Source organism: Lipotes vexillifer, unplaced genomic scaffold (genome assembly GCF_000442215.2).
Source record: "Lipotes vexillifer unplaced genomic scaffold, Lipotes_vexillifer_v1.1 scaffold217, whole genome shotgun sequence".
NCBI lineage: Eukaryota > Metazoa > Chordata > Mammalia > Artiodactyla > Lipotidae > Lipotes > Lipotes vexillifer.
The window spans coordinates 8790795-8808403 of record NW_006788200.1 but is presented as its reverse complement, the minus strand read 5'-3'; the positions used below and the strand labels follow the sequence as shown (position 1 = coordinate 8808403).

The 17609-nt window shown below is 44.2% G+C and overlaps 3 protein-coding genes across 3 annotated transcripts; all 3 read right to left on the bottom strand.

Annotated features, from left to right (window-relative positions):
• Nucleotides 1–3339: 3339 nt before the first annotated feature.
• On the bottom strand, nt 3340–5908 carry PCDHB16 (protocadherin beta 16). Its single transcript, XM_007461492.1, has one exon. The coding sequence runs from the start codon at nt 5737–5739 to the stop codon at nt 3340–3342; it is 2400 nt and encodes a 799-aa protein (XP_007461554.1). The 5' UTR covers nt 5740–5908.
• A 3781-nt stretch (nt 5909–9689) lies between these two features.
• On the bottom strand, nt 9690–12288 carry PCDHB8 (protocadherin beta 8). Its single transcript, XM_007461491.1, has one exon. The coding sequence runs from the start codon at nt 12118–12120 to the stop codon at nt 9721–9723; it is 2400 nt and encodes a 799-aa protein (XP_007461553.1). The 5' UTR covers nt 12121–12288; the 3' UTR covers nt 9690–9720.
• A 2727-nt stretch (nt 12289–15015) lies between these two features.
• Nucleotides 15016–17395, bottom strand: PCDHB7 (protocadherin beta 7). Its single transcript, XM_007472055.1, is given in 8 exon segments — nt 15016–15060; nt 15062–15123; nt 15126–15173; nt 15176–16452; nt 16454–16498; nt 16500–16557; nt 16560–16797; nt 16799–17395. Coding segments are annotated over 8 exon segments (2370 nt in total).
• Between the last annotated feature and the right edge of the window lie 214 nt (nt 17396–17609).

Sequence of the window (17609 nt, the reverse complement as noted above, 5' to 3'; positions counted from 1 at the left end):
GTAATCAATGTGAGCCCCTAGAAAGTGGTCAAAATAGGATCCAGGGATCCTATATATGAAGGGATTGGACTTAGGTGGAAGGGACCTCAGCAGAGGAAATTTTCCAAGTACATATGCTATCAAGAGTATACGTTTGGGGACAGGAAATTGAGATAATTCCCATCTGATGGATTCTGTTTTCTCTTTAAGGTATTAAGCAAGTTCATCTGCTAAAAGGGGGTGTGTAAGTAGTAGGGTGAGTAGTTTCAAGTAAGATAAGTAGGTTTGAAGTAGTTGTTATGGAGAATAAAAGAGAAAGCTGATTAGGAAAATACAAAAATATGTCTTGATCTTGAAAGCCCAATTAAGTTTGGGTGTGATAAACTTAGTGGCAATACTATTGATCATTTTCTCAGTTTGTCTTATAGAGTGCAGCATCCCAGGTGTAAGAGAAAAGAGATAACTATATTCATCTAATGTGGAGTTTCATCAGGTGGTGAAGGAAATCCTAGAGTGAAGGCAAGTTGAACAAGAGAATTGAGAATATGAGCATGAAGTGATTGGGAGTGGTAAAACAGGGAGTCAGCTGGATGGGAAGGAAATTAAAACAGGAGGGGGTTGATAGGTGGTAGTAGCATCATGGAATGGAGGTCATGACAAGGTCAAAGACAAGATGTGATATGAGTAGCAGGATGAGAGGGCTAAAGGCATAGAAGGTTGTGTTCTCAGAGGGAGAGATCTGAAATCATATTTCATAGAACAGTTCTGGGTAGTGAAAAAGTACAGCATGTAGCCAAGGCACTAATGACAACTGGAGCAGAGGACGGAGAGGCCATGTTAGATCAATCTGTGGATTCAGGAATGCAGTACTAGGATAGGGACTTGAAGTAGAAAGGAGATGAGGAAAACAATGTGTTTGTAAGTGAAAATGTCCTTATGTCCTTTCTTACCCATACTCTTGGCAAATTCCAACCCAAAGTGTTATTTTGTTCTTATTGGTAAGGGTTTTCAAGAAAATCAGTTCTGGGAGGCTGAGCAGTCTCTTGCATCTCCATTTTGTAAGTGACCTCTTCCCATTGGACAACTTATAGTCCTTTAATATAAAATTGGCTGGTACAGTTGGATTCCTATGCACTGGTTTATATTTAACTATAAATAAGGTATCTGAAGCATAGAGCAAAATCTGTTTTTAGCAATACATTGTAAGATAACTGGTTGGTTTACTTATATCTGGGCATCTTAGCTCCTGAAGGCCTGGCCTCTCTCCATTAGAGTCAGGAAACACATAGTTCTTTCCAGAAATAGACAAGTCCTCCTGTTCAGATAGCTGGAAGAACTCTAAGCAAGAGGACAAGCACCTTGTCCTTTTCTCTGCTGTTGCACCTGTTAGATTTTCTGCCTGAGCTGTTTAAACTTCTCTTTCCCCCTTCCCCATTATAGATGAGAGACCAAGCTTACTGGGGAAACAAGCTGCTAGAACACTCCCACCTTGGTTGTTGACAGCTATAACACTGTATATCTCTTTAAGCGAGTAGTCCTCCATCTTTTCCCCACTAAGAACAGTAAACACAGGAGGTAACCTTAATACTTAATTTTGATTAATTAATATGAGTTTTTGTTCTCTATGTAAGGAAGCTTTCATTTAGGGAAGAAGAACATACTCCAATTTCCACTTCTGAAAATAGAAAATTAGAATTTAGTTAGCCTGCATGGAGAGACTTTTGTTCCCTCCATTTATCTTGAATTCAAAGAGTAATTAATCAGTCCACACAGTTCAAAAGAACTGGTGGTGAAATTTTAGCATTCAAGGACTGTAAACATTAGATTATTTTGGATATGTTAGGGCAAGAGGTTTGACTTCCAGGCATTATTAACTAATACCCAGCCCCTCTATAATGTTAAGATTAGAATATCTTCAAGAGGCAGTGCGTGGCATTGACTCCAGTCTGTGGCCCCACCTCAGGCATAAAAGCAATCATTTTACTCACCCTCATGCACCTCCTCTTTCTCATGCCTACTCTCTCTCTCTCACACACACTTCCTTTCCTTCTATACCCTTACTCATTTTGCTCATCTACATTTTCCTTCCACAACATACAGACTTTAGACTTTTTGATGAAATTCATTGGAAAGATCCTCCCCCAAAAATGAAGGCTTTCTCTTCTGTAATATAGTCAGGTTACTAAAGGCAAGAGTGGTTGGTTGGTGCTTGTACAGCATGAAACAAAACTTCCTCCTACAATGACTTGAAAAAAGTTCGAAAATTAGAATGTTAAAGGACTATCTTTTCATAATTTTCAGTACTCTACAAATATCTGAGAACAGTGGTTTTGAAACTTTGGATTGCTACTCATTAGTAGGTCATGAAATCAATTTAGTGGATCATGACCACATTTGAAAATTAAATAGAATGGAATAATACAGGCAATTTCAGATTGTATCACAAAAAAGCTAAGCACTGTTCACAAAACATTTTTCATATAAAACATGTATGTTATATAATATATACAATATAATTTTTCAGTTGCCTGTGATTTTTTAAAGTTTGAAAATTAGTGCCCAGTGTATATATATTAAATTCTGGGATAACACAGGAGGCAAAAAATTATACACATTAGCAAACAAGTCCACTCTACAATAAACAAATGATTACTTGGGAGCCTGTATTCAACTAGGTTGCATCATACCTTTGTAACATTAATGAGACATCTGGAAAATTATAACTTCATATTCCAGTATTCTTTGGGTGGCCACAATATTAATGTGTCTTCAGAATAACCCTCCAAGATGAGTAAAGAAGAGACACTAAGAAAATTGCCTTCTGGCCCATTCTAACAAGGTGTTTATGATTGTATCATAGGACATGATTTTTCAGGTATATTTTCAGCAGTAATAAACATTTTAAAATGTTAACTAAAAAAAGTGGTGAATTTAAAGAAAGGATGACATTTCTGAATAGCAACCATTATTCAACGACAAGAAAAACCGCAATAAAGAAAATGAAGAAATACTTGAACCCTTGAAATACTTTGAAAGTGGTCTGCTTTATTTTATCATAAGCATAATTGTGAATGAAAGTTCAACTGGAGAGAGGGCCATGAGCAAAAACTGATTTGGTGTTATTATTTAAGGAGGCAAATTAATTACAAATTAAGACCTCCTTGGTTAGAGAATAAATTGCTATCTAACTACAACCACAGGTAAAGACAAACATTCACTTAAAAGTAAAGGTGGGTAGAACATGCAAAAATATAAAAGTAACATCAGTACAACTTCAAACACACACATTTTGGGGAAAATAATGTTGGTATGGAAGTGCCACAGAACAACATACCTATAAGATATAAAAGTGAATTATGGTCACTGAATATTGAACCCAAAGCTATTGTAGAAGGTACGATTTTCCTCTATTTCTTTCCCAGGGCATTGGGGCGGGAGGTTGGGGAGAATCGGCTTCAAGAATTTGAACTCATTACTCCCAGAGCCTCCCGTCAGACACACCTCGTACTGGTAGCTCTGGGACAGGGTCCCCGTGCCGCTGACGTCCACCAGGTGGCCCGGAAAGGGGCCCTCGGGCACCGAGCAGCGACCCACCGAGGCCGCCCCGCCCCTCCTGCACAGCCGCACCGCGACGAACACCAGCACCGAGAAGACGAAGAGCGACGACACCGACGCCAAGGCCACCACCAGGTAGACGGTGAGCGGGGCGGCCGGGGCCGCGTCCGCCGCTTCCGCTTCCGGGGCCGGCAGGTAGGGCTGCGAGAAGCCGTCCACCAGCAGCACGTGCAGCGTGACGCTGGCCGAGAGCGGCGGCTCGCCGTTGTCCTTGACCAGCACCAGCAGCCTGTGCTTGGCCGCGTCGCGCTCGCTCAGCAGCCGGGCCGTGCGCACCTCGCCGTTGTGCGCCCACACGCCGAAGAGGCCGGGCTCCGTGGCCTTGAGCAGCTGGTACGACAGCCAGGCGTTCTGGCCCGAGTCGCCGTCCACCGCCACCACCTTGGTCACCAGGTAGCCCGCCTCGGCCGCCCTGGGCACCAGCTCGGTGCAGGGCGCCGAGGCGTTCTGCAGCGGGTACAGCACGAAGGGCGCGTTGTCGTTGTCGTCCGCCACGAGCACGCGCACCAGCGCCTGGCTGCTGAGCGCGGGCGAGCCGCGGTCGGCGGCGCCCACGCGGAACTCGAACGCCCGCAGGGCCTCGTAGTCCAGGGACCTCAGGGCGAACAGGTGGCCGTTGTCCGGGTTGATGGATACCAGGGAGGCCAGGGGCACGTGCGGGTCGAGGGGCGGCAGCAGCGAGTAGGTGACCTGGGCGTTGGCGCCCGCGTCTCTGTCTGTGGCGCGGACGCTGCCGATGTGCAGGGCGGGGCTGTTGTTCTCGCGGACGGACAGGGTGTAGGAGGTCTGGGTGAAGGCGGGGGCGTTGTCGTTGACGTCGGACACCAGCACGGTTATGTTGTGCTCGGTTTTCAGCCTGGGGGTTCCCATATCTGTGACGGTGATGGTGATGTTGTACTCGGCTCTTTCTTCTCTATCTAGTGTTTTCTGGGTTACTAAGGTGTAAAAGTTCTTGACTGAAGGTTTTAGAAGAAAAGGAAGGTCATCCTGGATGGAGGAAATAGTTTTCCCATTGTCCCCAGAGTCAGGATCTGAAACACTGAAAACAGCAACTACAATGTCAGGGGAGTTCTCTGGGATGGGAGTGGTGAGTGCGGACACTGTCACTTCTGGAGGATTGTCATTCACATCCACTACTTGCAGGAGAAGAGTGCATTTTCCTGAAAGACCTCCCCCATCAGTGGCCTTGATGTCCACTTCATAAGACAGAACTGTTTCAAAATCTACTTTTTTTCTCAGTCGAATTTCACCTGTCATAGGATTTACCTCCAAAGTTTTACTAATATCTTCTGAAGGCTGAAAGAATGTGTATGATATTTTCCCATAGACTCCACTGTCTACATCGCTGGCAGAGACAGTGACAACCAGGGAGCCTATGGGGCTGTCTTCGGGAATATGCACCTTGTAGAGCGACTGCTCAAACTCAGGGGCATTATCGTTACTGTCCACCACTTCAATGTGCACCTGGGCGGTTCCATACCGAGGCGGAGAGCCGCCATCCAGCGCTATCAGGGTTAATGAGATTTCAGGCTCCTCCTCCCGATCCAGCTCTTTGTCCAACACCAGCTCAGGGTATTTTCTGCCATCGCTGCGATTTTGGGTTAGAACCCGAAAATGGGAGTTGGGGCTGATTTTATAGTTCTGAACATTGTTGCTGCCTACATCCAAGTCCAGAGCATTACTCAGAGGGAATGAAATTCCTATAGGACTGTTTTCCGGTATTTTTAGAATCATTTCTCTTTCAGTGAACACGGGGGAATGGTCATTTATGTCTTTCACTCTCAGTTCTGCCTGAAATATCTCTAACGGTTTTTCCATTAATACTTGGAAATGTAGTATGCAAGGCTCACTCGGACCGCACAGCTTCTCTCGATCTAGTTTGTCATTTATGAGCAAATCCCCAGTCTGAACCTTGAGCTGCAAATGCTCTTTGTTCCACTGGGAAATGATCCGGGCACCGCGGGTGGACATCTCTGTCAACCCCAGCCCCAGGTCTTTTCCTACATTTGCCACAAAGGAACCTCTCTCTGTTTCTTCCACTACTGAATAGGGCCCCAACTCTGCGCTCGCCCCATACATGCTCAGCAAAACAAAGAAAACTAGGACTTGCCTTTGTCTCGGATTGTGCATCCATCCAATCTCCATTGCTCTTTCCTGAAAACTGAGTTCACAGGAGCTTCATATATGCCCAGGATCCTGGTAGTCCGGTCCTGCAGTATAGCAGGTCAGAACTATGTCTCTAAATACAGTTTTAAAGAGGTTTCACGCACATTGTGCTCTGACTGAGAAAGCTGTTCTTCAGCTTCCAGGCAGTGTGAAACTGGCTGGATCCTGGAGCTACGTCTGCAATTCTGTTTCTCACCACCTTAACCTGCAGCGCCACCATGCGTTCTTACTATGTCTTATCTTTTCTGGTTTAACGTTGGATGCAAAATTCTTCTAAATGTAACACATTAGGCTGTGTCAACCGTGTTCTGTAATATGAAACACTTAGTTCTATTTTCTTGTGGTTTTTATGAGTTCAGAGAGAGCTGTGTTGTTACACAGGAGGAGTACTCAGAGTAAACTTTCATTATGTTGACTGTTTAAAGCTGTTCAGGGTAAATAATTAAATAAAATAATTAACATTTAAGCTGAGAAGAATATAAATTTAGGAGCAAAATATTTCTGAAATAATATGGGAACAGTTTCACAAGTACATTATTTTCATGGTACATGTTATAGAATTACAGATGAGTGGACATTGCAAAATTGCAATCAGTGATGGTTCTAAAGAGAGTATTTTATCAACGCCCTATTAAAGAGTAGATTACTTCCTCTTCTTTCCAGCACCTAAGCCTGAGGACATGAGTTTTTGAAACTTTCAAATTATTGGAAAGTTATTTACCAAAAAGGCAGTCTAAGGGTTAGGCCTGCCATGTTTTGGGATTTTTTTTTTTATCATGACAAGAATAATTTCTGTTTTATTACTTTTAAAAGACAGGTTTAATGAGATGTAATTCACATACCATACAATTCACTCGTTTAAAGTCTACAATTCAGTCACTTTTAGTATATTCACAGAGTAGTGCATCCATCACCACAGTCAATTTTAGAACATTTTCATCATCTAAAAAAACCCCAAAATACTCTTTAGTTCAGATTTTCCATTTTTAAAATTTAAATTGAATTCCAGTAAAGATTCATAATGTTTTTTTATAAATCCAGTGTTTTTGTTAACAATCTGTAGAACAACTTTTGATAAATACCTTGTCTGGGGTCAAAGCATTCAATCAGTGGGGTCTAAACTTCTGTTATAAAGGTCTTTGTATGCCTTCCTTTGGCCACAGGTGGTCCTGCTAGACCAGATAATTTTCTTTCAAGCAGTCAACCTGCGGTAGGCAGAATAATGGCTACCCACCAAAAGATGTTCATGCCCTAATTCCCCAAATCTGTAAATATGTTATCTTACATGGCAAAAGAGAATTCACAGATATAAGTAAATTGAGGACCTTGTGGGGGGTAGGTTATCCTGGATTATCTGGGAGGGACAGAACCTTTCCTGGCTATGGTCAGAGGGGTGATTACACCCCTCTGTGATTACAGAAGAAGTGGACTAAGAGAAACAATGTTGCTGCCTTTGAAGATGGATGAAAGGGGCCATGAGTCAAGTACTGTAGGCAGCATCTAGAAACTGGAGAAGAGAAAGAAATAGATTCTCCTCTAGAGCCACCAGAAGAGAATGCACCCCTGGTGACATCTTGAATTTAACCCAGTCATACCCATATCAGACATCAGATCTACAGAACTATATAGTAGTGCATTTTTATTGTTTTAAGCAACCAAGTTTGTGATAATTTTTAATAGTAGAAATAGAAAATGAATACATAAGCATGAAATTTCATGCACCCAGCATCTGAGTTAACAAAATTCATCACTCTACAAAATTGGATTACCATAGCAAATGCTGAAGAATGTCTGATTCAGCTCTTGTGAGCCATCCTTTCAGAATAAAGTCATTTATGACCCTCTAAATCTTTTTTCAGCATAATTTTTAAGAGGCATTGTCAAAGACATATGGTTAGTTTTAATAGAAAATAACTGGAGCCTATCATCTTTATTTCTATTTAATTTCCAGAATCTCTAAATTATTTAGTGATAAAAATTCCTCCACCTCATTGCCTATACTTTTCTGAAATTAGTTATTTCATTTAGAGCTAATACTAGAATAGCAACTACTTTCAAAGAAATAGTGCACTAAAATGAATACAGTATATTTAATTTGAATAAGGGACTTACAGAATGTATATAATAAACTTTCAAAAAAAGAGAAAATATATATTAGGACTGACAGAAAAAGACTGAAGGAATAGTACAAAAAAACTCAAGAAATACAACCATAGGGTAATTCTACTCCCTGTTTAGGGCCTTCATTTCTGCAATAATGAATGTGATATGTTGAGAAGGTACAGGAAGGTAATCAGGCTGATAAGATCATGATGAAGGTCAATTGTGGTACCTGACCCAGCTTACTTAGGTCAGTGCTTCTGTAAGAACTTTGGGTTTATTGGTCCAGAGCAGTGTGATCTCTGGTATAGAAACAAAATCAAGCTACAGACTAAAAGTTACATTTCTACATAGGAGTTCAATTCATGCAATAGAAGGATTTCACTTACTTGGTTAGGAAGACAATGCCACCAGTTAATGCCTGCTGTGATAGCGTACTGGTTAAGAACTGGAACATTCCATTCAAGTAGACTTAGAATATATTCCAAATTTTTCCTTTTATTACTTAAGAATTGTGAACAAGTAAAAGAGGAAATAACATGCCAACTTCCTTAGGGTTTGGCAGAGGATTAAAAAGATAATGAATGTAAAGCACTCTGTACTCTTAAGTAAATTAGAAATCAAGGAAAACTTGACAAAGATCAGTTAGATCAAACTATACACTTAAGATTTGTCCATTTTACTGTATTGTATAACATTTTAACAAAAAGTCTTACTGTGAAAGCATTAGGATTGGATTCCACTGGAGGTAGCACAAAACTAAAATGATGGTGGCTTAAATGAGATAGAAGTTCCTTTATTTCTCATGTAAAAAAAGCTCAGAAGTGAGCAATCCAGGGATGACACGGTAACTGTGATTATCAGGGGTCCTCATCTCTTTAAAGTTTATTCTATACTGATTGTCTTGGTCCATTATTTCCATCCTTGGTGTTGCTTTATGGCTCAATATGACTGATTGTGTTCCAATCAAGACTCCCACATTCCAAGCAGCAAGAAGCAGTTAGAGGACAAAAAGGGACCCCTTCCTAGATGAGTCACCTCCCTTTTAATGGCCTTCTTGGAAAGTCTCTAACAACATTTGCATATACATATAGTCAAATGTCCCGTTTTAGCTGCCAAGGAGCCTGGGAAAACGTTCTTTTGACTAAGCACACTAATGCTCTAAATGAAATTTGGAGTGTGTTACCAAAGAAGAAAAGATGAATGGAGATTGGACAGCTACTGCATTTTCTGTCACAAGATGACCAATGTTTCTCAAGTGGGAAAAGCCAATTTCCTACTATGCCCTTTCATCACACTGGATAAACACAGTGTAGCTTTTTCTCCCCTTTTACACCAGTGAAACTAAATGGAAAGCAATTACAATAACTATATTAAAACTAACACTGGTATATTAATGAATATACAATTAATAAGAGAAAATAAGAATAAAGTGCTATGAGAGCAGAATAAAGTAAGAGCCAGATTCTCGTTGTACCAGTTCTCTCTCCTTCCTGATTGGGCATGCTTCAGTGTGTTAGTGCAGTACTGCTCTTATATACTTAATGGTTTAAAAACTAATAAGAAAACCTCAAGGAAATATAACTGATTATATAGAATTAATTTCCCACTGATTTTTTTCCTAACACATTTCTAAGCTATGCCAGAAAGGACCTGTACATTTATTGACTTCAACAGTGTTTTGAGAGGCAAGATTTAGGACCATTAATTTTCTTACAGTAATGAAGAAAAGATACCTTTCTTTAAAACAAAATTTGCAAGCAAGTTTAGTGTAGTTTAAAAGTTCATGATAGGTTGCCAGAAAAACCATCACCTTGAAGTATCAATTTAAAATATATGGAACGTGAAACACAATTGCTGTCACTGAATACTGAAACCAAAATCTTTCCTAAAGTTGGGGGTTTCTTCTATATCTGGGCCAGGGGAATGGCCCTGAAAATTGGTCACAATTGGCTTCAGAAACCTGAACTCGCTGGTCCCAGAGCCTCCTGTCAGACACACCTCGTACTGGTAGCTCTGGGACAGGGTCCCCGTGCCGCTGACGTCCACCAGGTGGCCCGGAAAGGGGCCCTCGGGCACCGAGCAGCGACCCACCGAGGCCGCCCCGCCCCTCCTGCACAGCCGCACCGCGACGAACACCAGCACCGAGAAGACGAAGAGCGACGACACCGACGCCAAGGCCACCACCAGGTAGACGGTGAGCGGGGCGGCCGGGGCCGCGTCCGCCGCTTCCGCTTCCGGGGCCGGCAGGTAGGGCTGCGAGAAGCCGTCCACCAGCAGCACGTGCAGCGTGACGCTGGCCGAGAGCGGCGGCTCGCCGTTGTCCTTGACCAGCACCAGCAGCCTGTGCTTGGCCGCGTCGCGCTCGCTCAGCAGCCGGGCCGTGCGCACCTCGCCGTTGTGCGCCCACACGCCGAAGAGGCCGGGCTCCGTGGCCTTGAGCAGCTGGTACGACAGCCAGGCGTTCTGGCCCGAGTCGCCGTCCACCGCCACCACCTTGGTCACCAGGTAGCCCGCCTCGGCCGCCCTGGGCACCAGCTCGGTGCAGGGCGCCGAGGCGTTCTGCAGCGGGTACAGCACGAAGGGCGCGTTGTCGTTGTCGTCCGCCACGAGCACGCGCACCAGCGCCTGGCTGCTGAGCGCGGGCGAGCCGCGGTCGGCGGCGCCCACGCGGAACTCGAACGCCCGCAGGGCCTCGTAGTCCAGGGACCTCAGGGCGAACAGGTGGCCGTTGTCCGGGTTGATGGATACCAGGGAGGCCAGGGGCACGTGCGGGTCGAGGGGCGGCAGCAGCGAGTAGGTGACCTGGGCGTTGGCGCCCGCGTCTCTGTCTGTGGCGCGGACGCTGCCGATGTGCAGGGCGGGGCTGTTGTTCTCGCGGACGGACAGGGTGTAGGAGGTCTGGGTGAAGGCGGGGGCGTTGTCGTTGACGTCGGACACCAGCACGGTTATGTTGTGCTCGGTTTTCAGCCTGGGTGTCCCCAGGTCCGTGACGGTGATGGTGACGTTGTATTCTGCTCTGGTCTCTCTGTCTAGCGGTCTCTCTGTTACTAGGGTATAAAAGTTTTCCATGGAAGATTTAAGGAAAAAAGGTAGATCGTCCTGAATGTAGCAACTTATTTTCCCGTTCTCTTCAGAATCAAGATCTGAAACACTGAAAACTGCAACCACAGTCTCAGGAGAGTTCTCGGGGATCTGCCTGGTAAGTGCAGACATGGTGACTTCTGGAGCATTGTCGTTCACATCCATGACTTGAGTCAGAACGGTGCATTTCCCAGAAAGACTTCCAGTATCTCTGGCCTCGATAGTGACCTCATAAGACTGAGTTGTTTCGAAATCAAGTTGTTTTTTCAGTCGAATTTCTCCTGTCATGACGTTGATCTCAAAGGTTTTGCTAATCTCTTCTGAAGCCTGGAAAAGTGAATAGGAAATCTCTCTGTTGATTCCTATGTCTATATCCGTAGCAGAGACTTTGACAATCAGGTAGCCTATGGGACTGTCCTCGGGGATCTGCACCCTATAGAAAGGCGGCTCAAATTCAGGGGCATTATCGTTGATGTCCAGGACTTCGATGTAGACCTGAGCGGTGCCAAACCGGGGTGGAGAACCGCCATCCTGAGCAGTGAGGGTTAACCTGAGCTCAGGTTCCTCCTCCCGATCCAGCACTTTGTCCAGCACAAGTTCCGGATATTTCCTGCCATCGCTGCGTTTGCGGGTGAGGACCCGGAAATAGGAGTTGGGACTGATTGTATAGTTTTCAATATTGTTTCGGCCTACATCCATGTCCTGAGCGTTCTTCAGAGGAAACTTAGTCCCAGGAGGACTGCTCTCTGATATTTTTAGCAACATATCTCTGTCCATGAACACCGGAGCATGGTCATTTATGTCTATTACCTGTAGCTCAGCTTGAAAAAACTCTAAGGGATTCTCTAGCAACACCTGGAAACGCAGCATACAGGGCTCTGTCTGACCACACAGTTCTTCGCGGTCCAGTTTCTCATTTAGCAGTAAATCCCCAGTCTCCTGATGGAGCTGCAGATACAGTTTGTTTCCTTTGGAAATGACCCTAGCTCCCCGCCTGGAAAGTTCCCCCTGCCCCAGACCCAGGTCTTTTGCTAAATTGGTTACAAAAGAGCTCCCTTCAGTTTCCTCCACCACAGAATAACGCCTAAATTCAGAGCCCGCCTGAGCTAAGCCCAAGAAGAAAAAGAAGAAAAAGACTTGCCTTTGTCTGCAAATGAGCTTCCCGCCAACCTCCATTGTTCTTGCTCGGTATAGCCTCTGGCGAGGGTGGTTCCGCTGAGCTGTAAAGGCCTGAGTACGTTTCTGAGACTGTAGTTATTCCACAAGGTACTTCAGAAATATTCCAGTGAGTAGTCCTTTACAGAGGACCCAGTCCTCCTTCTGTGGCATCCAAGCTTCTCATGGGCTTCCAGGCTCTGCTGTTGAGTTTTGCCTGTTAATGGAGACGCAGCTGCGGTTCCGGTTTGTACCTTATCGTGCAGCGCCACCACGCGTCCTCAGAGGATCTTACATTTTCTGGGTTGAAAATGGATGCAATGTTCCCAGCTCTTTTTGTTTTGCTTTTAAAAATTTTGGCTGAGCCGCGTGGTTTGCGGGATCTCTATTCCCCGACCAGGGACTAACCCGGGACCACCAGGGAACTCCCAGTGTTCCCAACTCTTGCCAGTACGTATCACCGAGCTATGTAAGGCTACAATACTATTTTTACTATCTCTAAACCTTAAGGTTGAGGCAATTGTCTGAGGGCCATACAGGAGAAATGATATTAGTAGAGACTACTTTCAATAATGCTAATTGCGTTTGTAGCAAAAAGAAAATATTTATGTAACAGTTTGCCTGAGAAGAAAGACTATATGCAGAAATTTAAATATATATATAATAACATAGAAAACTTTCAGAATTATATACTTTTATTGCCATGAACTATGGGAATAATTAGTAGCTGTGAACCTTGGACACGTTATTTAACCTCTGCCTCAGTTTTCTCATCTGTCTAAGGTGGAGATATTAATGGTACTTACTACATAGGGCTGCTGTGAGTTCCTCACCTTACAGATGGGGAAACTGAGGCAGAAAGAGATTAACCACACACACACACACACACACACACACACACACACACACACACACCAGGCATGTAATGTGATGCCATTAGGTAAGCTCAGTTTGCATTAATCCATTGTCATGACTAAAAAAAACCCCAAGATTCACGTGGTAGAAGAATTCATGAGCAGCATTATTTCAGGATGAAGTTATCATATCAAACGATGAAACCGGAAAGGCTGGAGAATCTTTCTAATACATGTATAATCTGTGATGGTAGTGATGATTCTGTATCTCAGAAGGGTGTCCTCTTCTCTTCTTATAGTGTAAATTTTTAAAAACCTTTTATTTTGAAAATTTTCAAACCCCATAATGAAGGAGAATAGTATGATAACCCCCAGGTACTCATAACTAGCTAGAACAATTATCAGTATTTTGCTACAATTGTTTACCCTATCTCCCCAACATTTTCACATCCCAAACTAAATTTTTACCCATAAAACTTCATTATAAATCTCTAACTTTTAATGTCTCAAAAAACCCACTACAATGCCCTTACCACACCTAAGAAATTAAGTTAATATTGTTTAATATCCCATCTATATTCAGATTTTCCCAGTTACTTCAAAATTGTTATGATTGTTTGAATCAAGATTAAACAAGATCCACTATCCATTGCATTTGGTTGGTATGTCTTAATTCCTCTCATTGTGCAAGATTCCCTCCTCCCCTTTTCCATGCCATTGATTTGCTTGAAAAACTAAATAATTTTATCCTGACGCTATGGAAACAACTTAAGATTTTAATGCTGTGAGGTTCTTTTTTTTTTGTCGTTAGACCATATCCCATTAGTAATGCACAGTAATATTTCTATTTTAAGAGTTATCAGCACTAGCTTATGATATATTCAGAATACAGCTCTGCAAAAATGATCTGGATAGCTGTTAAAGAAAAAGCAGTTACAGATTATTATAACAAACAAAGCTTCTCCTTAACTCTCCAGAATCTTTAAGTAATTCAGTGATCATTTGTTTCTCTTAAATATTGCATATTTAAAAGTATTCTTTTTCTTATACTTTTCCGATTCAGTACTGAAGTATATTGAATAGAAACTTTAAAAAATAAACTTTCAAATTAAAGGAGAAAAACGTGTTAAAAAGGTAGGGACTACTGTAGGAAAATTACTGCAATGTGAGGAAAATAAACAAATGAAGCGATCAAAATTATGTAATATTTCTATTCATGGTCGTTAATCTGTTCTCTCAAATGAAGGTCACATATTCAGATAACAAGGAGAAAGCACAGATTGATCTTTCATTTTTTTTTTTACTTGAGATTTGGATAGATCAGAGCTTTAAAAATAATAGTTGAATAATTGATCCAGAAAAAGTGGATTATTAGTTTATAAGAAAATAAAACCACAAATACATATCTTCTTTGCAAATACACGAAACACTGAACAGGAATATTAGTATGAAAAAAAGATTTCTCCTTAATTAGGGAGAAACTTGCCAGGCGATATCTAACAAAAGAAAACAGTATAGCATCACAGCAAGGCCCCAGAATCAGAGGATTTAGGAGAGATGCTTAGCTCTGCCATTTATTAGTTGGTGACATTAGTGAACTCACTGAACGTCTATGAACATCTATTTGCTCATTTCTAAAATACCTCCCATCATAGGATTACTTCTAAAAGTGGTAAAATAGTGTATGATGCATAGTAAGTGCTTTTTTTTAAAAGTTAGGATAGGTATACTTGTTGAGCACTCTAATCAACTTAGAAAATAAAACTAGCAGTAATATTTGAAGACAGTGAATTCCAATTTAAAAATATCTCAAATAAGATGTGTCATGTAATAGACTGCACACAAAGCATAATTGAGACAAAAGGTGACAGTAAACAATCCATGCTTTTTGGAGTGTTCTTAGGGCTGAAGCTGAATCCTTTTCTGTGTAAAGATATTTATTCTGTGACCCTAAGAATACTTGGAATGATGTGAAAGCACTCCTCTACAGGTAAATCGAGATAAATTTCTTAATAGGAATATATTTACAGATATAATACCGGCATTTATTTTTCATTCTTTATCAGAAACCGAAATCATTCTGATATGAGGGATATTCTTCCACTTTTCCTGCCTATGCTCTGGGATGCGAGATTGGTGATACTCGGCTTCTGGAACTTGAACTCGCTGGCCCAGTACCTCCCCGCAGACACACCTTATACTGGTAGCTCTGGGACAGGGACCCGTGCCGCTGACGTCCACCAGGTGGCCCGGAAAGTGGCCCTCGGGCACCGAGCAGCGACCCACCGAGGCCGCCCCGCCCCTCCTGCACAGCCGCACCGCGACGAACACCAGCACCGAGAAGACGAAGAGCGACGACACCGACGCCAAGGCCACCACCAGGTAGACGGTGAGAGGGGCGGCCGGGGCCGCGTCCGCCGCTTCCGCTTCCGGGGCCGGCAGGTAGGGCTGCGAGAAGCCGTCCACCAGCAGCACGTGCAGCGTGACGCTGGCCGAGAGCGGCGGCTCGCCGTTGTCCTTGACCAGCACCAGCAGCCTGTGCTTGGCCGCGTCGCGCTCGCTCAGCAGCCGGGCCGTGCGCACCTCGCCGTTGTGCGCCCACACGCCGAAGAGGCCGGGCTCCGTGGCCTTGAGCAGCTGGTACGACAGCCAGGCGTTCTGGCCCGAGTCGCCGTCCACCGCCACCACCTTGGTCACCAGGTAGCCCGCCTCGGCCGCCCTGGGCACCAGCTCGGTGCAGGGCGCCGAGGCGTTCTGCAGCGGGTACAGCACGAAGGGCGCGTTGTCGTTGTCGTCCGCCACGAGCACGCGCACCAGCGCCTGGCTGCTGAGCGCGGGCGAGCCGCGGTCGGCGGCGCCCACGCGGAACTCGAACGCCCGCAGGGCCTCGTAGTCCAGGGACCTCAGGGCGAACAGGTGGCCGTTGTCCGGGTTGATGGATACCAGGGAGGCCAGGGGCACGTGCGGGTCGAGGGGCGGCAGCAGCGAGTAGGTGACCTGGGCGTTGGCGCCCGCGTCTCTGTCTGTGGCGCGGACGCTGCCGATGTGCAGGGCGGGGCTGTTGTTCTCGCGGACGGACAGGGTGTAGGAGGTCTGGGTGAAGGCGGGGGCGTTGTCGTTGACGTCGGACACCAGCACGGTTATGTTGTGCTCGGTTTTCAGCCTGGGGGTTCCCATGTCAGTGACGGTGATGGTGGTGTTGTACTCAGCTCTTTTCTCTCTGTCCAGAGAGCTATCGGTTACCAGGGTGTAGTAATTCTCTACAGATGGCTTCAGGACGAAGCGGAGATTGTCTTGGATGGAGCACACCATCTTTGCATTGTTTCCTGAATCTCTGTCTCGAATCCTAAAAACAGCTATGACTGTCTCAGGTGAGTTTTCTTTAATTGCTGTAGTAAGTGATGACATGAGTAGTTCTGGTGGATTGTCATTTATATCTGTTACCTGAACCACCATCGTACGTTTTCCAGAAAGTCCTCTGCCATCTTTGGCCTGAAGGTAATATATAAATTTGCATTGCCTCATAGTTCAATTCAGCTTTAAATGAAGATTGCCAGTGTTGGATTGATTTGAAACGTTTTGAGAATTCTTTCAGTAGCATAAAAAGTGCATAAACTATTTCCCCGTTACTTCCGGTATCTAAATCTCTAGCTGACATGGTGACAACCAGAGAGACAACAAGGCTATCCTCAGGCATCTGCACCTTGTAGAGAGACTGTACAAATTCATGGGCGTTGTCATTGATGTCCAAAACCAGGATGCATACCAGGGCGGCTCCAGAGCTGGGTGGAGAGCCACCATCCAAGGCGGTGAGGAGTAAACTGAGTAAACTGAGCTCAGGCTTGATCCAGCAGTCTATCCAGCACCAATTCAGGATAGATAATCCCCTCCCCACTATCATGGACATTAATGTGGAAATAGGCATTGGGGCTGATGGTGTAGTTTCTCAGGCTGTTTGTTCCAACATCTGAATCCTGTGCACTTTGTAGGAGAAATGCCGCCCCTGGAGTGGTAACTTCTAATATTTTCAAGGGAATCTCTCTATCTAGAAATACTGAAGAATGATCGTTGATGTCTCTGACCCATAATTCAGCATGGAAAATCTGAAGAGGTTTTTCCAGTAACAACTGGAAAGGCAGCACACAAGGCTCTGTGGGGCCACACAGGTCCTGTCGGTCTAATTTCTCATTTAGAAATAAATCACCAGTAAGCGGATCGAGTAGTAAAAATCCTGTATTCTGGTCTGAAATGATTCTAGGTCCACGGGCTGATAGTTCCCCCAACCCCGGGTCATTTGCTAGGCTGGCCAGAAAGGTGCCTTTTTCAGCTTCCTCTTCCACAAAATACAGTAGTGGTTCCCCGCCAACCCAAGACACTTGCAGAAATACACAAAGAAATAGTACTTGCCTTTGCTGCATAGCACGCTCCACTCTGGCCTCCATTCTTTTAACCAGTCTTCAAAAAACACTTTTTCTTGGCCTCGAGCAATTCAGAAATGGCATCAGCTGAATCCTTAGAAATGAGCTGGATAATAGCAATGCTTGTGGGGAGGGATCTCCACTTTCTCCCAACACCTATTACCACGGCTTCCTTTCCTCAACTTTTCTAGTCTGGTCTGCTTTCCTCTTAACACTGGAATCTGCAACATTCTTTATG